General features: G+C 28.3%; 1 protein-coding gene across 1 annotated transcript in view; it reads right to left on the bottom strand.

Moving 5' to 3' along the window:
* Positions 1-244: 244 nt before the first annotated feature.
* Positions 245-13,489, bottom strand: part of LOC135687987 (uncharacterized) — a 29,496-nt gene continuing 16,251 nt past the window's right edge. Inside the window, exons 2-3 of the mRNA XM_065204652.2 lie at positions 11,972-12,109; positions 245-504 (exon numbers count right to left, since the gene is read on the bottom strand). Coding sequence (XP_065060724.2) covers positions 341-504; positions 11,972-12,109 — 302 coding nt within the window. The 3' untranslated portion in view covers positions 245-340. The remainder of the gene's footprint in view (positions 505-11,971; positions 12,110-13,489) is intronic.

Here is a 13,489-nt window from a genome sequence, read left to right as displayed (position 1 = left end):
AAAGTTGTGATGAAACGCTTTGAAGCGCTATGAGAAAGTAATTGGTTCTGAAACCTTGGACCCTACACGCATTGGCATATGATGCATTTTTCTCATTGGTTCGTACAAATGGATAAAACAATACCCTTTAACAAATGGAATCGAGACTCGTCTTCCCAACAATACAGTTCAAATACCAATACATCTCCTAAACTGCCAGTTCTTGGGAAATGACTTAACGAGAAAGGAATCATCAATAGTCACATTTGATCATTCCGGATTATATGACTCATTAAAGAGAAAATACAAAAAGATATGCTCAGTCAAATTTTAATAGAAATGTCTCCACTGGGTGATAAAGTTAATCACTTCTCTTTGTTCCAATGCCAGCGAAGACAGTGCCTGCTATGATTGTGACAATTGCCACACAAGCGACATAAAACGAAGCACCGAATTTTAAAAGCTCATTGCCTTCTGGCTTCAATCTAGCAGCAAAGACAGCGACTGCGATGATTTGAAATAGACCTACCAAAACAAGCAATATGTATTATTATTGAAGCATATTTGAAAGCGATGGTGTTTATTGACGAAGTAGAGTCCAAACAAGATTTTGGGCTTTCTTCTAACGCTTTTATTATACGAAATTTTTTAATAAGGCTCTCGTTTTAATAAGGTTATCTTGTAAAATCTTACTCCCGAAAATCGTATAAATTTTGCAATTTGGCTGAAAATTTTTCTAGTGCAAGAAATGAAGTTTTGCTAAAACATTAAATATGTTTTCAAATGAATACAAATTTGGTAGGAGAAAGGGCAATTGCAGTAGTCAGGCCAATTTTTTCATTTGGATAAATTTGTCTCTGATTCGAGTCTGCACGAAGACTAGGTAGGAGGATAATTATGAATAATTACGACTAATTTTTTATGACCAATTGATTGTAACTGATTAATTTAGACTGATTTTGACTGATTGATTATGATTGGTTCATCATGACTAATTTATTATAACTGATTGATTAAGACTAATTGATTGTGACTTGATTGGTTATGACTGATTGATTATGAATGGTTCATCATGACTAATTTATTATAACTGATTGATTAAGACTGATTGATTATGACTGATTGATTATGACTGATTGATTGTGACTGATTGATTGTGACTGATTGATTATGACTATGACTGATTGATTGTGACTGATTTGTTTTGATGGATTGATTATAATTAGTTCATCAAGACTAATTTATTAGAACTGATTGATTAAGACTGATTGATTATGACTATGACTGATTGATTGTGACTGATTTGTTTTGATGGATTGATTATAATTAGTTCATCAAGACTAATTTATTATAACTGATTGATTAAGACTGATTGATTAAGACTATGACTGATTGATTGTGACTGATTTGTTTTGATGGATTGATTATAATTTGTTCATCAAGACTAATTTATTAGAACTGATTGATTAAGACTGATTGTTTAAGACTATGACTGATTGATTGTGACTGATTGATTTTGAAGGATTGATTATAATTAGTTCATCATGACTAATTTATTAGAACTGATTGATTAAGACTGATTGTTTAAGACTATGACTGATTGATTGTGACTGATTGATTTTGAAGGATTGATTATAATTAGTTCATCATGACTAATTTATTAGAACTGATTGATTAAGACTGATTGATTAAGACTATGACTGATTGATTGTGACTGATTTGTTTTGATGGATTGATTATAATTAGTTCATCATGACTAATTTATTATAACTGATTGATTAAGACTGATTGTTTAAGACTATGACTGATTGATTGTGACTGATTGATTATAATTAGTTCATCATGACTAATTTATTATAACTGATTGATTAAGACTGATTGTTTAAGAATATGACTGATTGATTGTGACTGATTGATTATAATTAGTTCATCATGACTAATTTATTAGAACTGATTGATTAAGACTGATTGATTGTGACTGATTGATTGTGACTGATTGATTTTGATGGATTGATTATAATTAGTTCATCATCACTAATTTATTATAACTGATTGATTAAGACTGATTGATTATGACTGATTGATTGTGACTGATTGATTTTGATGGATTGATTATAATTAGTTCATCATGACTAATTTATTAGAACTGATTGATTAAGACTGATTGTTTAAGACTATGACTGATTGATTGTGACTGATTGATTTTGAAGGATTGATTATAATTAGTTCATCATGACTAATTTATTAGAACTGATTGATTAAGACTGATTGATTATGACTGATTGATTGTGACTGATTGATTTTGATGGATTGATTATAATTAGTTCATCATGACTAATTTATTAGAACTGATTGATTAAGACTGATTGTTTAAGACTATGACTGATTGATTGTGACTGATTGATTATAATTAGTTCATCATGACTAATTTATTAGAACTGATTGATTAAGACTGATTGATTAAGACTATGACTGATTGATTGTGACTGATTTGTTTTGATGGATTGATTATAATTAGTTCATCATGACTAATTTATTATAACTGATTGATTAAGACTGATTGTTTAAGACTATGACTGATTGATTGTGACTGATTGATTATAATTAGTTCATCATGACTAATTTATTATAACTGATTGATTAAGACTGATTGTTTAAGAATATGACTGATTGATTGTGACTGATTGATTATAATTAGTTCATCATGACTAATTTATTAGAACTGATTGATTAAGACTGATTGATTGTGACTGATTGATTGTGACTGATTGATTTTGATGGATTGATTATAATTAGTTCATCATCACTAATTTATTATAACTGATTGATTAAGACTGATTGATTATGACTGATTGATTGTGACTGATTGATTTTGATGGATTGATTATAATTAGTTCATCATGACTAATTTATTAGAACTGATTGATTAAGACTGATTGTTTAAGACTATGACTGATTGATTGTGACTGATTGATTTTGAAGGATTGATTATAATTAGTTCATCATGACTAATTTATTAGAACTGATTGATTAAGACTGATTGATTATGACTGATTGATTGTGACTGATTGATTTTGATGGATTGATTATAATTAGTTCATCATGACTAATTTATTAGAACTGATTGATTAAGACTGATTGTTTAAGACTATGACTGATTGATTGTGACTGATTGATTATAATTAGTTCATCATGACTAATTTATTATAACTGATTGATTAAAACTGATTGATTGTGACTGATTGATTGTGACTGATTGATTTTGATGGATTGATTATAATTAGTTCATCATGACTAATTTATTATAACTGATTGATTATGACTGATTGATTGTGACTGATTGATTGTGACTGATTTGTTTTGATGGATTGATTATAATTAGTTCATCATGACTAATTTTATATAACTGATTGATTAAGCCTGATTGATTAAGACTATGACTGATTGATTGTGACTGATTGATTTTGAAGGATTGATTATAATTAGTTCATCATGACTAATTTATTATAACTGATTGATTAAGACTAATTGATTGTGACTTGATTGATTATGACTGATTGATTTTGATGGATTAATTATAATTAGTTCATCATGACTAAGTTATTATAACTGATTGATTAAGACTGATTGATTATGACTGATTGATTGTGATTGATTGATTTTGATGGATTGATTATAATTAGTTCATCATGACTAATTTATTAGAACTGATTGATTAAGACTGATTGTTTAAGACTATGACTGATTGATTGTGACTGATTGATTTTGATGGATTGATTATAATTAGTTCATCATGACTAATTTATTAGAACTGATTGATTAAGACTGATTGTTTAAGACTATGACTGATTGATTGTGACTGATTGATTTTGAAAGATTGATTATAATTAGTTCATCATGACTAATTTATTATAACTGATTGATTAAGACTTATTGATCGTGACTTGATTGATTATGACTGATTGATTGTGACTGATTGATTTTGATGGATTAATTATAATTAGTTCATCATGACTAAGTTATTATAACTGATTGATTAAGACTGATTGATTATGACTGATTGATTGTGATTGATTGATTTTGATGGATTGATCATAATGAGTTCATCATGACTAATTTATTAGAACTGATTGATTGTGACTGATTGATTTTGATGGATTAATTATAATTAGTTCATCATGACTAAGTTATTATAACTGATTGATTAAGACTGATTGATTATGACTGATTGATTGTGATTGATTGATTTTGATGGATTGATCATAATGAGTTCATCATGACTAATTTATTAGAACTGATTGATTGTGACTGATTGATTTTGATGGATTAATTATAATTAGTTCATCATGACTAATTTATTATAACTGATTGATTAAGATTGATTGATTATGACTGATTGATTGTGACTGATTGATTTTGATGGATTGATCATAATTAGTTCATCATGACTAATTTATTAGAACTGATTGATTAAGACTGATTGATTAAGACTATGACTGATTGATTGTGACTGATTTGTTTTGATGGATTGATTATAATTAGTTCATCATGACTAATTTATTAGAACTGATTGATTAAGACTGATTGTTTAAGACTATGACTGATTGATTGTGACTGATTGATTTTGAAGGATTGATTATAATTAGTTCATCATGACTAATTTATTATAACTGATTGATTAAGACTGATTGATTATGACTGATTGATTGTGACTGATTGATTTTGATGGATTGATTATAATTAGTTCATCATGACTAATTTATTATAACTGATTGATTAAGACTGATTGTTTAAGACTATGACTGATTGATTGTGACTGATTGATTATAATTAGTTCATCATGACTAATTTATTATAACTGATTGATTAAGACTGATTGTTTAAGAATATGACTGATTGATTGTGACTGATTGATTATAATTAGTTCATCATGACTAATTTATTAGAACTGATTGATTAAGACTGATTGTTTAAGACTATGACTGATTGATTGTGACTGATTGATTTTGAAGGATTGATTATAATTAGTTCATCATGACTAATTTATTAGAACTGATTGATTAAGACTGATTGATTATGACTGATTGATTGTGACTGATTGATTTTGATGGATTGATTATAATTAGTTCATCATGACTAATTTATTAGAACTGATTGATTAAGACTGATTGTTTAAGACTATGACTGATTGATTGTGACTGATTGATTTTGAAGGATTGATTATAATTAGTTCATCATGACTAATTTATTATAACTGATTGATTAAGACTGATTGATTATGACTGATTGATTGTGACTGATTGATTTTGATGGATTGATTATAATTAGTTCATCATGACTTATTTATTAGAACTGATTGATTAAGACTGATTGTTTAAGACTATGACTGATTGATTATGACTGATTGATTTTGATGGATTGATTTTGATGGATTGATCATAATGAGTTCATCATGACTAATTTATTATAACTGATTGATTATGACTGATTGATTGTGACTGATTGATTTTGACTGATTGATTGTGACTGATTGATTTTGATGGATTGATTATAATTAGTTCATCATGACTAAGTTATTATAACTGATTGATTAAGACTGATTGATTATGACTGATTGATTGTGATTGATTGATTTTGATGGATTGATCATAATGAGTTCATCATGACTAATTTATTAGAACTGATTGATTGTGACTGATTGATTTTGACTGATTGATTGTGACTGATTGATTTTGATGGATTGATTATAATTAGTTCATCATGACTAAGTTATTATAACTGATTGATTAAGACTGATTGATTATGACTGATTGATTGTGATTGATTGATTTTGATGGATTGATCATAATGAGTTCATCATGACTAATTTATTAGAACTGATTGATTGTGACTGATTGATTTTGATGGATTAATTATAATTAGTTCATCATGACTAAGTTATTATAACTGATTGATTAAGACTGATTGATTATGACTGATTGATTGTGATTGATTGATTTTGATGGATTGATCATAATGAGTTCATCATGACTAATTTATTAGAACTGATTGATTGTGACTGATTGATTTTGATGGATTAATTATAATTAGTTCATCATGACTAATTTATTATAACTGATTGATTAAGATTGATTGATTATGACTGATTGATTGTGACTGATTGATTGTGACTGATTGATTTTGATGGATTGATTATAATTAGTTCATCATGACTAATTTATTAGAACTGATTGATTAAGACTGATTGTTTAAGACTATGACTGATTGATTGTGACTGATTGATTATAATTAGTTCATCATGACTAATTTATTATAACTGATTGATTAAGACTGATTGATTGTGACTGATTGATTGTGACTGATTGATTTTGATGGATTGATTATAATTAGTTCATCACGACTAATTTATTATAACTGATTGATTAAGACTGATTGATTATGACTGATTGATTGTGACTGATTGATTTTGATGGATTGATTATAATTAGTTCATCATGACTAATTTATTAGAACTGATTGATTAAGACTGATTGTTTAAGACTATGACTGATTGATTGTGACTGATTGATTTTGAAGGATTGATTATAATTAGTTCATCATGACTAATTTATTAGAACTGATTGATTAAGACTGATTGATTATGACTGATTGATTGTGACTGATTGATTTTGATGGATTGATTATAATTAGTTCATCATGACTAATTTATTAGAACTGATTGATTAAGACTGATTGTTTAAGACTATGACTGATTGATTGTGACTGATTGATTTTGAAGGATTGATTATAATTAGTTCATCATGACTAATTTATTATAACTGATTGATTAAGACTGATTGATTATGACTGATTGATTGTGACTGATTGATTTTGATGGATTGATTATAATTAGTTCATCATGACTTATTTATTAGAACTGATTGATTAAGACTGGTTGTTTAAGACTATGACTGATTGATTGTGACTGATTGATTTTGATGGATTGATTATAATTAGTTCATCATGACTAATTTATTAGAACTGATTGATTAAGACTGATTGTTTAAGACTATGACTGATTGATTGTGACTGATTGATTTTGAAAGATTGATTATAATTAGTTCATCATGACTAATTTATTATAACTGATTGATTAAGACTTATTGATCGTGACTTGATTGATTATGACTGATTGATTGTGACTGATTGATTTTGATGGATTAATTATAATTAGTTCATCATGACTAAGTTATTATAACTGATTGATTAAGACTGATTGATTATGACTGATTGATTGTGATTGATTGATTTTGATGGATTGATCATAATGAGTTCATCATGACTAATTTATTAGAACTGATTGATTGTGACTGATTGATTTTGATGGATTAATTATAATTAGTTCATCATGACTAAGTTATTATAACTGATTGATTAAGACTGATTGATTATGACTGATTGATTGTGATTGATTGATTTTGATGGATTGATCATAATGAGTTCATCATGACTAATTTATTAGAACTGATTGATTGTGACTGATTGATTTTGATGGATTAATTATAATTAGTTCATCATGACTAATTTATTATAACTGATTGATTAAGATTGATTGATTATGACTGATTGATTGTGACTGATTGATTTTGATGGATTGATCATAATTAGTTCATCATGACTAATTTATTAGAACTGATTGATTAAGACTGATTGATTAAGACTATGACTGATTGATTGTGACTGATTGATTTTGAAGGATTGATTATAATTAGTTCATCATGACTAATTTATTAGAACTGATTGATTAAGACTGATTGTTTAAGACTATGACTGATTGATTGTGACTGATTGATTTTGAAGGATTGATTATAATTAGTTCATCATGACTAATTTATTATAACTGATTGATTAAGACTGATTGATTATGACTGATTGATTGTGACTGATTGATTTTGATGGATTGATTATAATTAGTTCATCATGACTAATTTATTATAACTGATTGATTAAGACTGATTGTTTAAGACTATGACTGATTGATTGTGACTGATTGATTATAATTAGTTCATCATGACTAATTTATTATAACTGATTGATTAAGACTGATTGTTTAAGAATATGACTGATTGATTGTGACTGATTGATTATAATTAGTTCATCATGACTAATTTATTAGAACTGATTGATTAAGACTGATTGTTTAAGACTATGACTGATTGATTGTGACTGATTGATTTTGAAGGATTGATTATAATTAGTTCATCATGACTAATTTATTAGAACTGATTGATTAAGACTGATTGATTATGACTGATTGATTGTGAATGATTGATTTTGATGGATTGATTATAATTAGTTCATCATGACTAATTTATTAGAACTGATTGATTAAGACTGATTGTTTAAGACTATGACTGATTGATTGTGACTGATTGATTTTGAAGGATTGATTATAATTAGTTCATCATGACTAATTTATTATAACTGATTGATTAAGACTGATTGATTATGACTGATTGATTGTGACTGATTGATTTTGATGGATTGATTATAATTAGTTCATCATGACTTATTTATTAGAACTGATTGATTAAGACTAATTGTTTAAGACTATGACTGATTGATTATGACTGATTGATTTTGATGGATTGATTTTGATGGATTGATCATAATGAGTTCATCATGACTAATTTATTATAACTGATTGATTATGACTGATTGATTGTGACTGATTGATTTTGACTGATTGATTGTGACTGATTGATTTTGATGGATTGATTATAATTAGTTCATCATGACTAAGTTATTATAACTGATTGATTAAGACTGATTGATTATGACTGATTGATTGTGATTGATTGATTTTGATGGATTGATCATAATGAGTTCATCATGACTAATTTATTAGAACTGATTGATTGTGACTGATTGATTTTGACTGATTGATTGTGACTGATTGATTTTGATGGATTGATTATAATTAGTTCATCATGACTAAGTTATTATAACTGATTGATTAAGACTGATTGATTATGACTGATTGATTGTGATTGATTGATTTTGATGGATTGATCATAATGAGTTCATCATGACTAATTTATTAGAACTGATTGATTGTGACTGATTGATTTTGATGGATTAATTATAATTAGTTCATCATGACTAAGTTATTATAACTGATTGATTAAGACTGATTGATTATGACTGATTGATTGTGATTGATTGATTTTGATGGATTGATCATAATGAGTTCATCATGACTAATTTATTAGAACTGATTGATTGTGACTGATTGATTTTGATGGATTAATTATAATTAGTTCATCATGACTAATTTATTATAACTGATTGATTAAGATTGATTGATTATGACTGATTGATTGTGACTGATTGATTTTGATGGATTGATCATAATTAGTTCATCATGACTAATTTATTAGAACTGATTGATTAAGACTGATTGATTAAGACTATGACTGATTGATTGTGACTGATTTGTTTTGATGGATTGATTATAATTAGTTCATCATGACTAATTTATTAGAACTGATTGATTAAGACTGATTGTTTAAGACTATGACTGATTGATTGTGACTGATTGATTTTGAAGGATTGATTATAATTAGTTCATCATGACTAATTTATTATAACTGATTGATTAAGACTGATTGATTATGACTGATTGATTGTGACTGATTGATTTTGATGGATTGATTATAATTAGTTCATCATGACTAATTTATTAGAACTGATTGATTAAGACTGATTGTTTAAGACTATGACTGATTGATTGTGACTGATTGATTTTGAAAGATTGATTATAATTAGTTCATCATGACTAATTTATTAGAACTGATTGATTAAGACTGATTGATTATGACTGATTGATTGTGACTGATTGATTTTGATGGATTGATTATAATTAGTTCATCATGACTAATTTATTAGAACTGATTGATTAAGACTGATTGTTTAAGACTATGACTGATTGATTGTGACTGATTGATTATAATTAGTTCATCATGACTAATTTATTAGAACTGATTGATTAAGACTGATTGTTTAAGACTATGACTGATTGATTGTGACTGATTGATTATAATTAGTTCATCATGACTAATTTATTATAACTGATTGATTAAGACTGATTGATTGTGACTGATTGATTGTGACTGATTGATTTTGATGGATTGATTATAATTAGTTCATCATGACTAATTTATTATAACTGATTGATTAAGACTGATTGATTATGACTGATTGATTGTGACTGATTGATTTTGAAGCATTGATTATAATTAGTTCATTATGACTAATTTATTATAACTGATTGATTGTGACTGATTGATTGTGACTGATTTGTTTTGATGGATTGATTATAATTAGTTCATCATGACTAATTTTATATAACTGATTGATTAAGCCTGATTGATTAAGACTATGACTGATTTATTGTGACTGATTTATTTTGATGGATTGATTATAATTAGTTCATCATGACTAATTTATTATAACTGATTGATTAAGACTGATTGTTTAAGACTATGACTGATTGATTGTGACTGATTGATTTTGAAAGATTGATTATAATTAGTTCATCATGACTAATTTATTAGAACTGATTGATTAAGACTGATTGATTATGACTGATTGATTGTGACTGATTGATTTTGATGGATTGATTATAATTAGTTCATCATGACTAATTTATTAGAACTGATTGATTAAGACTGATTGTTTAAGACTATGACTGATTGATTGTGACTGATTGATTATAATTAGTTCATCATGACTAATTTATTAGAACTGATTGATTAAGACTGATTGTTTAAGACTATGACTGATTGATTGTGACTGATTGATTATAATTAGTTCATCATGACTAATTTATTATAACTGATTGATTAAGACTGATTGATTGTGACTGATTGATTGTGACTGATTGATTTTGATGGATTGATTATAATTAGTTCATCATGACTAATTTATTATAACTGATTGATTAAGACTGATTGATTATGACTGATTGATTGTGACTGATTGATTTTGAAGCATTGATTATAATTAGTTCATTATGACTAATTTATTATAACTGATTGATTGTGACTGATTGATTGTGACTGATTTGTTTTGATGGATTGATTATAATTAGTTCATCATGACTAATTTTATATAACTGATTGATTAAGCCTGATTGATTAAGACTATGACTGATTTATTGTGACTGATTTATTTTGATGGATTGATTATAATTAGTTCATCATGACTAATTTATTATAACTGATTGATTAAGACTGATTGATTATGACTGATTGATTGTGACTGATTGATTTTGATGGATTGATTATAATTAGTTCATCATGACTAATTTATTATAACTGATTGATTGTGACTGATTGATTGTGACTGATTGATTTTGAAGCATTGATTATAATTAGTTCATTATGACTAATTTATTATAACTGATTGATTGTGACTGATTGATTGTGACTGATTTGTTTTGATGGATTGATTATAATTAGTTCATCATGACTAATTTTATATAACTGATTGATTAAGCCTGATTGATTAAGACTATGACTGATTGATTGTGACTGATTTATTTTGATGGATTGATTATAATTAGTTCATCATGACTAATTTATTATAACTGATTGATTAAGACTGATTGATTATGACTGATTGATTGTGACTGATTGATTTTGATGGATTGATTATAATTAGTTCATCATGACTAATTTATTATAACTGATTGATTTTGACTGATTGATTGTGACTGATTGATTGTGATTGATTGATTTTGATGAATTGATCATAATGAGTTCATCATGACTAATTTATTATAACTGATTGATTGTGACTGATTGATTGTGACTGAATGATTATGACTATTTTTTTTTAACTGATTAATTTTGAGTAATGGATTATGACTGATTGATCATGACTGATTGATGTTGATTGATTGATTTCGACTGATAGTAATAATGACAATCAATATGAAGAAATCTCTTACCTGCGACAACTCCACTTATAACTAAGGGGATTGTTGGTTTCTTCTTCGTAGCAAACTTGCAAATGAGGAACGTCAATATCATTTCCGCCACCAGGAGGAATGCAATTATAGCCATTGCACAGACTGCATACAGCTCACCTGGAGTTTAAACAGATGTTAATTAGTGGAGTCTTTATTTTTAGACTGATTTAGCGTATACACATATAACAAGATACAAAAGGTCACTATTGAAATCAGATGCTGCTTTGCAGGAGAGAAACGAAAAGAAGGGATGAGATTGGTAGGTCACGTTCCGAAGCAGCTTCGTATGTGACCGATTGCCTAAAAGTTCTGAAGCAGAGGCTTCTCGATGACGTGTTTAGAATTTCCTACATTCTCATTGTCACGGTCATTTTTGAGAAATTTTTCAAGCAGCATTCAATTGAATATTGTAATTGTTGAGCTCCTTCATACTACGCCCACCCTCCCTTGTATTAAATAATAATCCCAGTTTTTCTTTTCATCAGTTTCTTCTTGCAGGACTGGCAGGCTCCACTGGTATGTCTTTAAATCAGGTCGAACTCCACGCGTTGTTCGTATAAATCTCACGTCGTTTGGTTCTAGGTATGGAAAAAAATCTACATCAAACTGCACCAAAGTTTTGTTTAATTTTTAAACTCTAAGCGCACGGTTTCCGCTGCTAGAACATCACATGATTGGAATTTTTCCATGGCCTTCAAAGCAGAATGCATGTCAGGGTGAAGACCACGAACAAAATCATCCTTAGCTAGAATTACGCGGCCAGTTTAATCAATTCCATTATTTTGTATGAGTATGTAAGAGCAGACTCACCTTGTAGACGATTTCTATTAGACAGTTCAAAGATTGCTTCTTCACAATTTAATTGGCCTTTCTCAAATTCTTTGAGAAGCTCCCCCTTTATTTGATCGAAATCTTTTCGTTCTTCTGCAGATAAACGAAGGTAAACATCGAAGGCAGGCCCCTCTAATCTGCTTGCCAAATTCTGAGCTTTTTTCTCTCCTGTAAATCCTTTCAGGGATGAATGTAGCTCCACCTTTGTCACAAATTCCGTTCCCTTGGCCGTTGAAGCTTTTTATTTTGTTTTCCATTTTGAATATGGCTGAGAGTTATTTTGAAATAGAAATGTAGCCAGAGTCGAAACTCAATAAGAGAATACATCTAGTGGTTACTTGTATGAGATCTATCACAGAATAACCAAAACACAACAAAACAGAATTATATACAAGGGCGGATATTACGTAGCGTTCTTAAAGGTGAATTGACACGCAAAACTATTTTTTGATATAATGTAGAAAACAATGCATGGAATCTTAATTTCAGGTTTTCGGTTAATTATTATTGTCCGTTTTGACGCAATTCCGCTCTAAATGTCATGAAATTATCGTTGAGTGTTCGACCATTGTCGGCATTTCATGTGACCCAGTGCGTGTGACGTCACAAACACCATGTTTTTATTCCTTGAATGGAAATCACGCACGGACTGGACAGTTCAGTTCA

The sequence above is a fragment of the Rhopilema esculentum genome, unplaced genomic scaffold, assembly GCF_057945365.1.
Source record: "Rhopilema esculentum isolate cy_ngs unplaced genomic scaffold, ASM5794536v1 HiC_scaffold_36, whole genome shotgun sequence".
Lineage (NCBI taxonomy): Eukaryota > Metazoa > Cnidaria > Scyphozoa > Rhizostomeae > Rhizostomatidae > Rhopilema > Rhopilema esculentum.
The sequence above is the reverse complement of the archived record's forward strand: the minus strand, read 5'-3'. Positions and strand labels throughout refer to the sequence as shown.